The sequence below is a fragment of the Mustela erminea genome, chromosome 17 (genome assembly GCF_009829155.1).
Source record: "Mustela erminea isolate mMusErm1 chromosome 17, mMusErm1.Pri, whole genome shotgun sequence".
In the NCBI taxonomy this organism is placed as follows: Eukaryota; Metazoa; Chordata; class Mammalia; order Carnivora; family Mustelidae; genus Mustela; species Mustela erminea.
This window is the reverse complement of record NC_045630.1, coordinates 68,054,756-68,071,182: the sequence shown is the minus strand read 5'-3', so window position 1 is coordinate 68,071,182 and position 16,427 is coordinate 68,054,756. Positions and strand designations below refer to the sequence as shown.

At 54.6% G+C, this 16,427-nt stretch overlaps 1 protein-coding gene across 6 annotated transcripts in view; it reads right to left on the bottom strand.

Moving 5' to 3' along the window:
* Positions 1 to 9,372: 9,372 nt before the first annotated feature.
* FCRL5 (Fc receptor like 5) overlaps positions 9,373 to 16,427 on the bottom strand; it is a 32,740-nt gene continuing 25,685 nt past the window's right edge. For 4 of the 6 annotated variants that reach the window (XM_032318034.1, XM_032318037.1, XM_032318039.1 and 1 more), the window contains 6 exons: positions 14,609 to 14,887; positions 14,130 to 14,246; positions 13,483 to 13,510; positions 12,473 to 12,555; positions 12,240 to 12,305; positions 10,354 to 10,635 (listed from right to left, as the gene is read on the bottom strand). In XM_032318034.1, the coding sequence (XP_032173925.1) occupies positions 10,481 to 10,635; positions 12,240 to 12,305; positions 12,473 to 12,555; positions 13,483 to 13,510; positions 14,130 to 14,246; positions 14,609 to 14,887 (728 nt within the window). In that variant the 3' untranslated portion in view covers positions 10,354 to 10,480. Of the gene's footprint in view, positions 10,313 to 10,353; positions 10,636 to 12,239; positions 12,306 to 12,472; positions 12,556 to 13,482; positions 13,511 to 14,129; positions 14,247 to 14,608; positions 14,888 to 16,427 lie in introns of those variants that run through there. The other 2 variants (XR_004280062.1, XM_032318038.1) reach the window with 2 other exon arrangements.

Genomic DNA, 16,427 nt, shown 5'->3' with positions numbered 1-16,427 from the left:
GTCTCTAACGCAAAGGCTGGTGGAGGTGTCTGTGGTGGGGCCCTGAGACCACAAGGGCTTCCATGAGAGGGGCAAAGCAGTAGAACATCTAGGTCCAGGCCACAACTCAAGGGGGAGCAGACAGGTTGGAGGGACCCGGTAGTTCCTGCTCACCAAGATCTGACCAGAGCACGAGGAAGGCATTAGCAGTACTTACATCGCTCTCTCTGGAGAATACCACGAAGCTAATCAGCGTTTTAGTGAATCTGTACCACGAGGGCACGTAAAGTGGGAGAGGAATGAACTGGGTTAGTGTGAGTTTACGTTCTCAGATTTAGCGGGTCATCGCAGAATGAGTAGACGGTTTAAAATGTAACCAGTGGACCAGAAAACATGAATGCCCGTGAGTCCCATTAAATTCCGAATCACCGTCTTATTTCCAGCAGGAGAACATCACGCACATGAAATTAACATTAGCTTGAATTGTGTTGTTCTGTTTCCAATTTTATACTTTAAACTTTTGTTGTTATTCAAGAAGCATAAGGCATACGAATTTTGTATTTGCACACCTTTGAGTAATGTGACAATAAAGTTAATATACTCAAAACTGAGTTCCTTGTGTACGGTGTAAGAGAATGGTCGAGTTTCATTCTTCTGCATATACCTGTCCAGTTTTCCCAGCAGCATTTATTGAAGAGACTGTCTTTTTTCCACTGTATATTTTTTCCTGTTTTGTCGAAGATTATTTGACCATAGAGTTGAGGGTCCATATCTGGGCTCTCTACTTTGTTCCACTGGTCTATGTGTCTGTTTTTATGCCAGTACCATGCTGTCTTGGTGATCACAGCTTTGTAGTAAAGCTTGAAATCAGGTAACATGATACCCCCAGTTTTGTTTTTGTTTTTCAACATTTCCTTAGCGATTCGGGGTCTCTTCTGATTCAATACAAATTTTAGGATTATTTGCTCCAGCTCTTTGAAAAATACCAGTGGAATTTTGATCAGAATGACATTAAAAGTATAGATTGCTCTAAGCAGTATAGACATTTTAACAATGCTTTTTCTTCCGTTCCAAGAGCATGGAATGGTCTTCCATCTTTCTATGTCTTCTTCAATTTCTTTCACGAGTCTCCCGTAGTTCCTCGAGTATGGATTCTTTACCTCTTTGGTTAGGTTTATTTCCAGGTATCTTATGGTTCTTGGTGCTATAGTAAATGGAATTGATTCTCTAATTTCCCTTTCTGTATTTTCATTGTTAGTGTATAAGAAAGCCACTGATTTCTGTACATTGACTTTGTATCCTGCCATGTTACTGAATTGCTGTATGATATCTAGTAGTTTTGGGGTGGAATCTTTTGGGTTTTCCATATAAAGTATCATGTCATCTGCGAAGAGAGAGAGTTTGACTTCTTCATTGTCAATGTGGATACCTTTTATTTCTCTTTGTTGTCTGATTGCTGTTGCTAGTACACAAAGATAAACTCAAAATGGATAAAAGACCTCAACATGAGACAGGAATCCATCAGAATCCTAGAGGAGAACATAGGCAGTAACCTCTTCGATACCAGCCACAGGAACTTCTTTCAAAATATGTTTCCAAAGGCAAAAGAAAAAAAAAAGCGGAAATGAACTTTTGGGACTTCATCAAGATCAAAAGCTTCTGCACAGCAAAGGAAACAGTCAACAAAACAAAGAGGCAACCCATGGAATGGAAGAAGATATTTGCAAATGACAGTACAGACAAAAGGTTGATATCCAGAATCTAGAAAGAACTCTTCAAACTCAACACACACAAAACAATCATATAAAGAAATGGGCAGAAGATATGAACAGACACTTCTCCAATGAAGACATACAAATGGCTATCAGACACTTGAAAAAATGTTCATCATCACTAGCCATCAGGGAGATTCAAATAAAACCACATTGAGACATCACCCTACACCAGTTAGAATGGCCAAAATTAGCAAGACAGGAAACAACATGTGTTGGAGGGGATGTGGAGAAAGGGGAACCCTCTTACACTGTTGGTGGGAATGCAAGTTGGTGCAGCCTCTTTGGAGAACAGTGTGGAGATTCCTCAAGAAATTAAAAATAGAGCTTCCCTATGACCCTGCAATTGCACTGCTGGGTATTTACCCCAAAGATACAGATGTCGTGAAAAGAAGGGCCATCTGTACCCCAATGTTTATAGCAGCAATGGCCACGGTCGCCAAACTGTGGAAAGAACCAAGATGCCCTTCAACGGACGAATGGATAGGGAAGATGTGGTCCATATGCACTATGGAGTATGATGCCTCCATCAGAAAGGACGAATACCCAACTTTTGTAGCAACATGGACGGGACTGGAAGAGATTATGCTGAGTGAAATAAGTCAAGCAGAGAGAGTCAATTATCATATGGTTTCACTTATTTGTGGAGCATAACAAATAGCATGGAGGACAAGGGGAGATGGAGAGGAGAAGGGAGTTGAGGGAAATTGGAAGGGGAGGTGAACCATGAGAGACTATGGACTCTGAAAAACAATCTGAGGGTTTTGAAGGGACGGGGGTTGGGAGGTTGGGGTACCAGGTGGTGGGTATTAGGGAGGGCACGGATTGCATGGAGCACTGGGTGTGGTGCAAAAACAGTGAATACTGTTAACGCTGAAAACAAAACAAAACAAAACAAAACAAAACATAAAAAACAAAAAAACCCCAAAACCGGAGTTCCTGGTGGGCGGGGGAGTTTAGAGAGCACCCGAGAGCCCGGCACCGCGGTCTGTGCCCGGACCGTCAGCGACACCCAGTGGCACAAGGTGGAACTGCAGCCCCACAGACCGGTTTCCCGAAACCTTCCTCCTCCTGGATACGGTCAGCCCTCTTGGGATGGAGTCAGCAGTCCCTCGTCTCCCCTGTGCCACAGTGTGGCTCTCCAGCTGCCAGCAATTATGCAGAGAGAAGTGGGCATCGTGTGCCTTTTAGGGGACGTTTCCAGGAAGGCACTGCTAAGGATTATAGGGGTCTCTCAATGCAGACAGCTTGTCTGGACTCTCTCGTCTGATGTTTTAGGTAATAAGCGCCCTGCCACCAGAAGTGTTCAGCCAGCATCCGAGCAGATTCTCAGGGTGCCTGTGAGGCAGGGGCAGGGACGGGCCCAGGCTCCCAGCCGCCACAGAAGCTGGCCGTAGGGTGAACGGGACTTGGGGTCTCCCAGGGTAGGCAACGCCCAGTGATGTCAGGGGGCGAGAGCACTCCGGCTACACGTCCGGGAATTGTACTCACACTCTGGCAGCCTTCCTTATATTCAGCCTGGGCACCGGCACTCCCACCCAGACGAGGTAAAGAAATGGGTGTGTGCCTTGCTTTAAGGGAACTCTAACCTGTTACAACCAGGTCTCCTTTCCACCATCATGACTGACAAAACAGGTGACTCCAAGAGGGGGTGCTGCCTCCTGAACTCTGTTCCCCTCTTGCCCCTAGCTGGAAGGAGACCATGCATATTCCCTCTGAAGGGCTCTGGACCCAGCTTCTCCATGGGGGGCACGGCGGGGGCAAGCTTGTCACCACATGGACGGTTGTCCTGAGGACCAGGGAGAGGCCGGGTGAGGAACGCAGAGCCTCCCGCGTCCACCCTACCCAATGGCTCTCTCTCTGGGCTCTGACAGTGAGTCCCTGTTGCTCAGTCCTGTTACACCCGTCCTTCCCTGCGGAGTGTTCACAGATGGAGGGGAACAGCCCAGGGGGGTAGACTGTGCACCCGCTGGGACAGCTGCCACCTCCCTGTGTGCCGAGGCGAGCTGATGCCCCCACAGACGCTGATACACGACACCAGGGCCCAGGCCATTCTCTTCCCAACTTTCTCTCTCATTCCCAAGGGCTCTTCTGCAATGACGTGTAGCTGCAGGCCGGAGCAGCTGCGGTCTGGCTGTGGGGTCAGAAGGAATTCGTGCTCCATGGACTGAAGCGTCCCCAAATTCATTTGTCAGGCTGAGGCCACGTCTTGTCATTTGTCTTCAGGGTTTTGGGTTTGAGACGACTCACCGTATTACCTAGGTCGGCAGTCCTGGGAGAACAGCTTTTCGCAAAGAATAAAATGTAGAATTACTCTAGAAATACACCGTGAAAGTCTTCTGTCTCCACGTGGGCAGCCTGTGAGTCTTCAGAAACTGTGACGTACAGTATCAAAAGGGTGACGTTGCCTTTGGGGAAAAGGTCATTACTTTTCCCTGAGAGGCTCACCCACAACGGGCCCTGGAGGGTCCGAGCTGGTGTCCCCCCGCCCACCTCAGCAGTGCCCGGGGCTGTGGCGCTGGCCGTCTCCGAGCCCACATGGCAGGATTTGATGATTAGGTCTTCGTGCTTTCATTTCAGTGTTTGGTTTGTCTTTTGCAAGTGGCCTCTCTCCAAGACAGGCAGCGGTGGGAGGGTTGATGAGGGCCCGGGGTGACAGGTGCCTGTGAGGGGCACTGCCTGCGTCTGTCAGGGGCTCAGTGACCCAGAGCCAGGCTTTGAAATGGGCAGTTTCAACTGTTAGGTATTTGCTTTGAGTGCATTTTTGTCAAGCTGCCTCTCATTTAGCACTTGTTGCGAGAAAATTCTTGCTCTGGGCTCCGTTGTGTGCTTAGTGTTGCTGGCCCTTCTAGAAAACCTTGTTGGTGACCGAGCCTGCCTCTGGGACCCTGATGGCCTGCTTCACACACTGGCCACGTGGCCGCCACGTGCATCCTGCTGTGGGCCATGTGAGCCTTGCCCCTGTCGGGGCTCTGCGTCCTGGCGCTGGTGGCCAGTGCGATCCGTCCCCACCACACAGGGTCACTAGCTCTCAAGGGCCTTGTGTGAAGGACAGGAACTGGAGAGCCCTTTCCTTCTGAAGCTGGTGACCTCATGAGCGTGGCCCCAGCCCCAAGGTGGACGGAGTCTGCAGAGTGTCTGGTGGTCCCGCCAGCCTTCCCCACACGGTCTGGCTTACTGTCCTCTCCCTAAAGGAAGCTTTCATGAGCCGCTTAAAGATGGGGTTCCTCCTCCCTGGACCCTGACCTTGGACCTAGCTCCCCTGTGCTTACCTATTTCTGGGCCTCTTTCGGGATTTTACTGGGTTTTGATCAGGGGATACAGACAAGGGGCACGAAATCAGCAGGTGACAGAATTCGAGAACTTCAGGTGTAGCTGAGGTCACAAGCAGCTGAGAGTTTTCTCGAAAACCTCACAGACAGCCGGCCCTGGGGGAATTGCCTAAGGGACCGAGGGAGGGCGGGGTGGTGGGGGGAGGTTGTGGCCAGGCCCTCGGTGTACTTGTCCACTGCTGGAGAGAGAGAGTTCAGTGCGAAAGACAGGAATTACCACAACAAAGCACTATGCTGGGTTTAGGTGTTCATAAAAAATGCAGAAATCCCTTAGAATGTTTGTTTTGTTGGAAGAGGACGCTGGACACCAGGATCTTTCCTGGCATGAGCAAGGAGTCCCGCAGCAGCAACCGCTGACGGCGGGAGAGGACCCGAGAAGCTGCCGTCCCCCGGGGAGAAGGCGGACGGCCCGCCCAGGCAGGGGTGGATCTGCCTTTCCTCCACCATGTTGTTCTACTGGGGCCTCAACCCATCGGCAATGCCACCTGACCTGGGGAGGGGGATTGTTACACGTCTCCTGACCCAGGCGCTGATTTCTTCTGGAAACGTCCTCACAGGCACACCTGCGGTAACGTTTTACCAGCTGCTCGAGCCTCTGCTAGCCGACAGGTGAAGGGAACGCGCGGTCGCCAGCTGACTGCAGGGATGGGCCTCTGGCTTCATACCAAAAGACCTGGAGGAACTGACGGGGTCTTCTCCTGGGCCTCCGGGGTCACCGCCATTCCGATCCCCCGTGATTTTCTCAGCATTTCTCAACATACGACCTTACGATCTCGACATACGGCCTTAACCGCAGACAATAAACCAGAAGAAATGTGGAGCAGTAGATCCCGGAGTATTACGTGTTTTGACCTCAAGTCTCGGGGTGTCCACACAGGCGCCCTGGGCGACCCTGGGGCGAGTCGGAGGGCTGGATCCCGCCGTCTGTCTCCCATCACGACACCTCTCCTCCCCTGCCCAGCCTGGGACCAAAACTGCCTGAAGGGCAGGCTGTCAACTTTCTGGGACCAGAGTTCTTATCTGTCACTGGAGGCGTCCCCGTGTGTGTGGTGCAGGGCATGCACGGAGGCCCAGCCTGGACAGAAGGAGCTCTGGGGCTTCTGGGCTGCCACCAGGCAGGACAACAATCAGGAGACGCCCACACCCTGTCCCCTTGGCTGGGCTGAGCTCTCAGTGGCCAGGACGGGCCCCCCATCATAGGGAGTTGGCCACAGAAGCATGCTGGCCTGCCCCGCACCTGCCCTGTCCTCCCCGGGGTTTCCTAGCCTGGACACTCAGAACAACACGACCTGGCTTTGGCTGAGCCCTTGTGACGTGTGCGGCCCTTCCCCTGGAAGAGAGGGGAGACCTGCTTAGGTCACCGCCGGGGCCACGTGTGACTGTGGCCTCGCGTCATCCCCAACAGGACGGGTGACAGACGCGCATGATGGTGGTGGAGCCACGACTTACGGACTTCCGTCCCTGCGCCCAGCTCCGCTGTAAGCTTTCCTCCTTCGTCATTCACAGCATACGTGACGAGACCCCGCCGAACACGGTCTACGCGTTACCCCAGGGGTCTCCACGCCATAGCGGGAGGGGAGGACGAGGAAACGAGCTGCCATGACGGGAGGTCACACAGCGATAAGACCGTGAAGAGCCTGGAAGTCGTGCGAAGGGACAGTGAGCGGTGACATGAGGGCCACTGCGCTGGACGGCGCGGGGCACAGGGCCGGAGCTGGGCTCTCTGCAGAAGTGCCTTCTGGACGGAGACTCGAACGCAGTGCAGGGACGAGCCCTGCAAAACTCCGCGGGAGGAAGACCGAGCAGGGGCACGGCAAGGGCGGGGGGTCCCCGTCAGCTTCACCGAGACGTGTGCATCTTTTTAGGGCGTCGTCTGAGTCCCGGCAAATACACGCGCTCATGTAACCGCCAGCGGCACAGTCAAGGCAGAACATTCCATCGTCGCCAAGAGCTCCCCAGTCCCCTTCGTGGGGAGCCCTCAGTCCCGCCCTCCTGACGCCCCAGCCCCAGCTGGCGAGCTGTCCCTGTGGGGGACACTGCGGTCACGGAGACCAGGAGCCCTGTCTCTCTCTTCAGCGCCAGGTGGGGGTCCGTTGTATGACCTTCGTCCATTGGATTGGTCCGTTTGCCGGTTTGGGGGTATCTGCGTTGTTTCCAGCTTTGGAGACGGTCCTCAAGCTGCTAAAAGCGCCCACGCACAGGTGTGGTGTAAATGGTGTTTTTCACTCTGCTGGGGTCAGAGCCTGGGGGGGGGCTTGCTGGCTGCTGTGGTCAGGGTGGGCGTAGCTTTACGGGAAACTGCCGAACTGAGAAACCATGGTTTCAATGTTTAAAGCTTAGTTTTCACCACAGCAGCTTGGGGGAGGGGCTGTCCTTACCCGACCCTGCAGGTGAGGGCACGAAGCTGCCCTCGGGTTAGGCAGCTGGCTGCGGGGCACGAGGCTGGGACCGGGCAGATCTCAGGAATCGGAGCTCCACGCCCTCGCCTGATGCGAAAGCTTCCCTGTCCGCCGGCCTCTGCCGGGTCCCAGGCGGCCTACCTCTGCTTCCCCGCCGCCACCTGCCTCAGACAGCCCGGCCCGGCCTTGGTACCGCACCTGCCCATCGTGTGTTTTCTCCCGAGGTGATGCCGTGTGGGGTCTCCAGGTGGCGTGCTCACTCCCGTGCGGCCTGGGGCTGCCGTGTCCAGGAACGGCCTGCTTCTCTTGCTGCTGGCACCTAGCAAAGCCGCTGGTCTCCAGCAGTGGCCCCAGGAGGCAGGACCCCCCTGTTACCCCCGCCCATCCGGCTCGCTCCTGGCTACTCTTCTCCCAGGCCTGGCACCAGCCCAGGGACACAGCAGTATGCAGTGGTCACTAGTGGTCAGCAGGGCCTTGAGTTTTCGCTGTGCAGCAGCAACCCCTCCGACACCCTCCACAGAGACACGTTCTCCTGCGAAGGACACGAGCTCATGTTTGAAGATCCAAGCAGTAGACCAGAGCAGACAGTGAACGGAAGGTTCCTTGTTCCTTGAGGTTTGCCCCTGCAATTAACAGTGTCTGCGCTTGGTCGTCGGGTTACCAGCTCACAAACCCAACTGTCAGGACGGCAGATGTCAATTCCTGATCGATGGACCTCAGAGAGCGTCCTGTTAACTCCGCTGGAGGGAAGAGAGAATTTAGTGTTTTAGGACCTTCCTTTCTTCCTGACCCTCTACTTCTGGGTTTTTGACCCAGAATGAGAAGGTTTTTCCAAGGGTTTGCTTGAAAAGAGTGACTTGAATCCATTTCTCGATGTAGCATCTCAAGACAAAGTCTGTGGGGTCTCGACTCCAGGAAACAAGGAGATAGTGCGCACAGATGGGCTCGCCGCCTCTGATTCCTGTCAGGCTGGCGTGTTTATGGTATAAGCAGACTGAAGCCGCTGTTGCTAAGTGTCCTGTGCTTTGGGTTAATTCTGAAAACACACTGATCCAGCGTGAGGGCATCACGACGTCGCCAACGTTACCCGTGCAGAAGCCAGCTCCGGGATGGGGCGCCCAGGGAAGGACATACAAGGCCATGTAGGGAAACCCCGGGCGCTCGGACGACAGGGGTCCCCGGGGGACGGATTCCTCCCTCCACTCGGTCATCTGCCCACCACCTTCGGGCACAGAGCCTGCGTCGGGTTTGAACCACGACTCCCTGAGGTGCCTGGTTTCTCCCGGGCTTCCTGGTTGCTGTCAAGTCTTTATTGTTGCTGCTCCTCAGAGATCGGAGGTCTCTACCGCGTCTTCCGGGACGAAGGCCACAGCTCAGGGTCTTTGAGTTCCAACTTGTCTGTCATCCACATGACTTGTTCTCCGCACACAGTCTTCACAGAGGCCCTGCCTGTCCGCAGCCCGCCTCCTCACCGGCTGTGTGGTGGTCAGCTTGGGGTTTTTCTACTGTGCACCCAAGTCCTACATCCCCCCCACCCAGTAGTCCACGGTTATGGCCACAGAGCTGTGCCTCCCGAACAGAACTTCATCATCTTGGGAGTCTCTGGGGCACGCGGTGGCTGGCACGCTAGCGGGAGCCCTGAAAGACGGCCGGCGAGCTCAGACGACGTCATCTGGGGAGGGTGACGGGCAGGAGAGGGACTCTCGGCTTCAGGGCTGGCGTGGCCTGGAGTGGGCTCTGACGTGGTCACACTTCTGACCCATGTCGGCGTGTGCAGGGACCAAACCTCCCTGCCCGGGAGTGCTCCCAGGCAGCTGTGCGGAGGGAGAATCCTGGAACAACCTCCCCCCCCGACACACACACACAGAAATATGCACTAACACACACACACACGTTTAAAAACTTTTACTGAATCACTTCAAGGTATTTCAAATATTTTCAAAAATATTCTTAAAGTAATAACAGATTGTTATTCAATGGTATCAATACTATATAGTTCACATTCTGTTTTCCCTGTCTCCAAAGTTTCTCCTGTGTCTTCCTCTTGACCTGGAATCTGATCACGGCCCCCAGCAAGCTGTCCCGCCTCCGCTGTCTCCGGCCCTGCCTGCCTTTCTCTGTCCTCATGACCTTCGGAGCTGGCTCTGTCACAACAGCCCACACTTGGAGCGCGTCTCCTCCCGCTGACAGGTGAGAGGATGTCCCTGTGCCCACACCAGGGGGCACATGGGAAGGGGCTGTGAACCCACTGGCTCGGGCAGGGGTGTCGGCCCCTGTGCAGGGAGGAGCTGTCCTGGCGTCAGGGGCTGACCTTGCTGTCTGAGCAGCTGGGGGCACGGAGGACAGCCCCATGGTGAGGAGGTCTGCAGCCCGCCTGCGCCTGTTCCCAGGGTCCCATGCTGTCCCACTTGGCCAAGTGCTGTGGTAGCCCTGCCAGGCTGATGACCATTGAGGAAAGCCACTGTGAGGGGCAGGTATCTGGTGGGGAGGAGGTGTCCGCAGAGGGGGTAGATGACCGTGGGGATGAGAGGTGTCCACAGAGGGCAGGTGTCTGTGGGGGCAGGGGTTTGCAGGGAGGACAGGTGTCTGCAGACGAGGTCGAGGAGCAGGTCCCACTGAGGAGAGCTCAGGGTGTATGTGGGAGTGGGACTCAGAACAGGGGCCTATGGCTGAAGCCCGCTGAGGAAACCAGGGGACAAGAGGGCCCTGGGTGGAAGCCACTGTGCAAAAACCCATGAGCTCTGGGCTGTCACTTGGGAAACAGCAACGTCCCGTGGGGCCCGTGCTCTAGTCACACTGACAGCAGAGGCCGCAGGACGGGGCCTGGAGCCTGTGCTCCAGCCACACTGACAGCAGAGGCCGCAGGACGGGGCCTGGAGCCCGTGCTCCAGCCACACTGACAGCAGAGGCCACAGGACGGGGCCTGGAGCTGTTCAGACCTTCCTACTTGCACATCGCACCCCAGGATGGCTTGGGGTGCAGGGAAGGGTGTGTGGACTCAGCTTCGAGGAGCTGTGGAGACTGGGGGCGATGCCACCTTCACCTGGGAGTAGATGACTGAGGAGGGCTGGGGTCTGGAAGGCTGCTGGCTGGTGGCCGGGCCATGCGAGGGCAGGTAAGTCCGGAGGAGCCCGAATGTGGAGTTTGAAGCCGCTGTGGGAAGAAAAGCAGCACTCAGCTGGCAGAGATGGCCCAGCCCTCTGGCCCGGCCCCACGCCCCCAATGTCCCCGACCCAGCCTGAGCCCCCTCCCCGCCCAGACGGCAGCATCCCTGTACCGCCAAGGCCCGTCCTGAGACCCCGGCCTCCAGCAGAGCCCGGCCTCTCCTCGTCTCCCGAGAGCATGGGAGTACGGTGCTAATGCTTGGAGTATGGTGGGAGAAATAACACCAGCCCCCCTGGGGTTAGTGTGAATTGGTGAGTGTGTGTGAGCGTGTGTGTATTTTCCAGTGTCCGTCTCGCGTGCCGGGTACGGTCCCGCCCGCTGTGAATGGACACAGAAGCCCACGGAGCGTATTTATTTACAGCACCTGGACCTGTACGGGGCACATAGGACCTTAACACATGTTGGTGGGACGCTAGGTGCTGTGATTGCTTTTACACACTGTCCTGATGGAATGGACCGGGGCATCCGGCAGGCGGCTCTCTCCTGCTGGCCTGGCGGGACCATCCAGGCTTTGCGACTTCAGGCCGTCACCCAAGGTCCTCGGCCTTAGTTGCCTCATTTATGACCCACTTCAAAGGAGGCTGTGAGCGAGAGAGAGCCCCTGTGTGGGACAGGCGAGCCGCTGAAGGAGCATGAGCACAAACACGGTTCATTTCCCTTTGTACGAGAGGACTGGGAAACCAGAGAGGGAAGCAGAATGGCTAAAATCATACAGCACTCCTCGCAGGGCACCAGTGGAAGGGGGTCTACCCCCCGGGCCCGTCTCCCTTGTGCAGGAGGGAGCGGGGCTGGGGCCGTTCCTGGCTGAGCACCCCCCGGGGAGGACAGGCAGAGCCGGACCCCAGCAGTGAGTCATCCTGAGCATCCACGGCATCTCCATGTCTGCTCTCTCAACCCTGTGGGCTAGGGTGGGAGGCAGAGCCTGGCCCCGAGACGTCCGTGTCCCAGTCCCTGGAAGCCGCGACTGGGTGACTTCACAGGGGACTTTGCAGATGCAATTAAGGTAAGCACTTTGCAGTGACAGATTATCCTGGGTTGTCGAGGTTGAGATTTCGGGAAGAACTTTCCCAGCTGTGCTCAGAGGGAGACCGATTTGGACAAATGATCAGAGGGACACAGCACAGCACCGCCCACTTCGAAGACAGAGGAAGGGGCCCTGAGCTGGGGGGAGGGCTGTCCTTAAGAAGGTGGAAAGGGCAAGAAAGTGCTTCTGCCCCCGGAGCCTCCAGAAAGGAGGGCAGCCAGGGCAGACCCTCAATGTGAGCCGGGGGGGACCGGGGCTCCAGCACGGTAAGATAATGTATCGGTGACATTCGTCATGGCAGCAACAGAAAACTGGCGGAGGGAGCAGGGGAATGCTAGCCCGTGTTCTATGACAGTAGGGAAGGCCACAGCCTGACAAGGCAGGTGTCTCCTGAGGCCGTGGGTGGGGGATGGAGAGGGTGGCTTGCACGGTCGGGCCGGGGACCCCAGCAGGGCAGGCGGGAAGCGACCCCGCGTGAGGGCGGCTCTGTGCCCCTTTGGCCCAGAGCTGCAGAAGCTGCACGCTGCACGCCGCCCACACCTTTGAAGTCAAGAGTCGCGGGTCTTACCTGCATGTCTGTTCCCCTCCTGAATCCGCACTTCTGAGTACATCACGTCTCCTGCTTTAGGGTTGACTGAGAGAGAAGGCGCAGTTTGAGAGAGCGACAAGGGCCTGGCCTCTTGTCCGAGCTAGTCCCCAGCCAGAGCTTGTCTTCCGCACAGCCCCATGGTCCCTGCCTGCCTCACCCCTGCCTGGACCAACCCTGGGGTCCCTGCCCGGGTGGGCATCGTTGGTCCTCACCATTGTCGTACACCGGCTGCAGCTCCATCCAGCCTGGAACATTGTAGTAGGTGGGCTCTTGGGGGTCCGAGTCTGAAGGGCTCCTGCGAGACAGAAACCGCCACGTCTCCCAGCAGCCCTGACGAAGCAGCTGGGGCCACCACTTCCCGCTGCCAGGTCTCTCTACCACTGGGTGGCCGCCAAGCCTGGACGCAGAACCCACCCCAAACCCGAGGGTCTGCTGTTAGGAGCGATCATGCTACAGATCACGACATCTCCACACTTCATGGGCACTGGGTACATAGCAGGCACTGTGCTAATGTTTATACAAATATGAAGCTGATTCTGTCATTATCCTCTTTTATAGATGGAGAATGGGAGGGTTCCGAGAGGCGAAGTGACTTGCCCAAGACCACGCGACCACGAAGGACAAAAGCCAGGATTCCAACTCTTAGAGAGACCAGGATCTCAGAGAAATCAGTCATGATCAGGCCCAGAGGAGCTCTGCGTGGTTTGGGTGCTGGGGCCATGGGCTTGCCCAGAGATGGACTGTGAACCGTGGCAGGGCTCCCAAGGTTAGCCTCTGAGATCCAAGATGGCAGCCCCTTCTTCATAGGCAGTGCCTCTGGGTGGCCGGTCATGTGACTCCATCTCTTAGGATGTTCCCGGAGCAGCTATTAGGTTGGTCATGGCCAGAGCTTTGCAGGCTGACCAAGCTGAGACTCGCTTAGGACACAGATGGATTCAGTCTTGTAGTGGTCACTCAGACCACCAAGGCAACAGGGGCAGAGAAGTACGTCACTAAATTTTATTTAGTACCTCTTGATGCAAGAAGGCGTATGTGGCTAAGGTGGTGGTGAGACCGTCCTGGCAATTGCCTTAACATATATGCCCAGGGAAACAGTAACATGAAGGTCATACAACCTACCTATCACACAACATGTCGCACAACCCAGCAGTGACCAGACCTGGTTCATTTTTATCCCCTGTGGGCATCTCATTAACCACACACAACACAGTCTGGGACATACCTGGAAGGGTCAGAGGTCAGCCTTCCTCCTGCAAAGGAAAACAGAGGGTCACTGGGGCCAGGAGAAGGGGGCCTTTCCAAGGGACACAGGTGCTCGGAGGGTCATGAGAACCTGTCGCGGGTCAGCGGGACTGGGAGGACCCGGCTCTGCTATGCCCAAGGGAGGTGGCAGATGGGGCAAGGTTGCTGGCCCTGGCTCGCGGTGGGGCACAGGTACACCACGGAAGAGGATTTGTCGAGAGCAATGCTGCGTAGCTGCAGGCGGGAAACAGGTCTGAGCAGCTGCGGAAATACTGCCCATGAAACAACCAGCAAGTCATCAGGTCTCGCTGGGTTTCTGTTCTCACTCCCATTTCTCGGTCTTTCTCCTCTTCCCCCCATTCCCTTGGGGCTTGTAAGGGTGCAGAGGGAGACATGCTGAGGTTTGTGATGTGGATAAAGTCTGTCTCACGGAGGCATCTTCTGTGCATTAGGGCTGTTTGGGCAACTCTGTTTGTAAAGACGAATTCTGGGGAGGTGGGCGGGGAAGGTGGGCACTGGGACTGTGCAGGGGGAGGAGGTGCTGAGAGCTCAGAGGTGCTTACGAAAGCAGCAGAAGCCTGAGGGGAGGGGGCGGGGAGGGCAGGGACTCAAGCGAAGCTAACCCACCTGCTCTCCTGGGGAGTCGGCAGTACAACAGCAGAGCCATGACCACGAGGCCCGCCACGCTGAGCAGGCCCCCGGCCACGCCTGTGGCAACAGGGCCACTTCTGCTCCCTGTCAGCCCTGGAGGGGAGACCCCGCGTGTGAGCTGGAGGGAGAGGCTCGTGGTCTCGCACTGCTCTGACCCCTGGAGCTGATGCCGGGGCCTGGGAGGGAGGAAGAATCCAGGCACCAGGACTGGGAGGCTAGACAGCCTCCCGGGAAATGGCTCTGCTCCCGGGGACGGGGCTCATATCTGCGGCTGAGGCCAGCTGGAGGGCCGGGCTGGGCGGGGCCCAGCGGTGAGCATCAGATCAGGGATCCTCCTTGGCCTCTGCTCCCACTCAAGCACTGTCCCTTCAGAAACGCATGCATGATGAGGATTATCAGAACATCCTTGGAGGAGACAGCTGTCCACATCTGCAACCTGGGCACAGGAAACCTACCTGTGACGCTGAGGGTCACTGCCTCGCTGCGCTGGGCCCCCAGGCCGTTGTCAGCCTCACAGGAGTAGTTTCCAGAACGTTCTGCGGTCAGAGATAGGTTGAAGGACACTCCTCCTCCAGAGGAGGCGGAGCTGCTCCCCAGGATGACGTCCTCGTGGTAAAACCGGTACAGGATCGGGGGAGAGCCGCTCTGGGCCTCACAGCGAAGCTCCACCATGTCCCCCACCATGGCCCGGGTCCCGGGGGCCCTGAGGGTGAGGACGGGGCGGGACGCTGGGACTGAGGGAGACAAAAGTGAATATATAAGTTCCTATTTCTAACATATTCGTAAACGAGCAGAAATCATAACAAGTGGCAGAGCTCAGACTTCAACCTTGGATTCAATCTCTAGACGGAAACTCCTATGACAGACAAAGCTAATGACCTTCATCGACAGACGCACAAAAATACCCAAAAATACCCAGCAGAGAAGTGCGGGAAGGTGTGAATTGCTGAAAACATCAAGTAGTCAATAAATAGATGAAGTGATGATTGTTTCTATTCCTAATTAAGTATATACAATAAACACACCCACCAGAAGGGCAAAGCCTGAAGAGACAGATAATACTCTTGGGTCTGTGGACAAACAGACCTCATCATGCTCTGGAGGGACTGTGGATTTGAGACACTTTTCCGCATGGCAATAATTGCCTCATTTAGAATGCACATCACATTTGACCCCACAAATCTACCTGTAAGACTGCTTCCTTTAGGGATACTGACGTGAGTTAGGCAAAAGCATTTGTGCAAGGATTTCTGCGGACGAATTCTTATAATAGCTAAAAACTAGAGACAACCTTGTTAAGTGACTAATGAAATACAAGAGACATCCAAGATGTATTTTTTTATGTGAAAATGCAAGTTGTAGAATAACATATAACCTGATTCTTCCTCTGTGAAAAAGAGTTATATCTCTATGTTTATAATATATTTGAATATTTCTAGAAAAATACCCACGACTTCAGCAACTTGGGGGTGGAATATTTGGGGTTTTCTACATAGACTGTCATGTCATTTGCGGAGAGTGGAAGTTTGGCTTCTTCTTTGCCAGTCTGGATGCCTTTTATTTCTTCGGATTGTCTGACTGCTGAGGCTAGGACTTCGAGAAGGTATTATGCTAAAAGAAGTAAGTCAGTCAGAGAAAAACAAATACCATACAATTTCACTCCTATGTGGAATTTAAGAAACAAAACAGTGAACACGGGGGAAGGGAAGAAGAAATAAGATGAAAACAGAAAGGGAGACAAACTGTGAGAGACTCTTAACTCTAGGGAACAAGGAGATTGCTGGGGTAGAGGGAGGTGTGGGGGGATGGGGCAACTGGGCGTTAAAGGGGCATATGATGTTGTATGTGACCGGTGAATCGCTAAACTCTGTCTCTGAAACTAATACTACATATGTTAACTAAATTAAATTTAAGTAACATATTAAAAAAAAAGAAAATACCCATGAGACTCTCTTCTTCCCCATGAAATTATTAACAGTGGTTATATCTTGGAAGTATGTGGACGTGAAGGTGTGTTTGTTCCTGCAGGGAGGTTGAGACCTTCACTTTTCATATTGTCCCTTTTGTGCCATTCATTTACTCATCATGAAGATTTATGTCTTCCTTCAGAATAATTGCTAAAAAATCGAAAGTTGAATACCCACCATTTGCATTGACATGTTTGGAACTGAAAGGAATTATGCTGAGTGAAGTAAGTCAAGCCGCGAAAGACACGGGTTGTAATGAGCACTGGGTCTTATATACAACTAATGAATCACTGAATCATCAGAAACT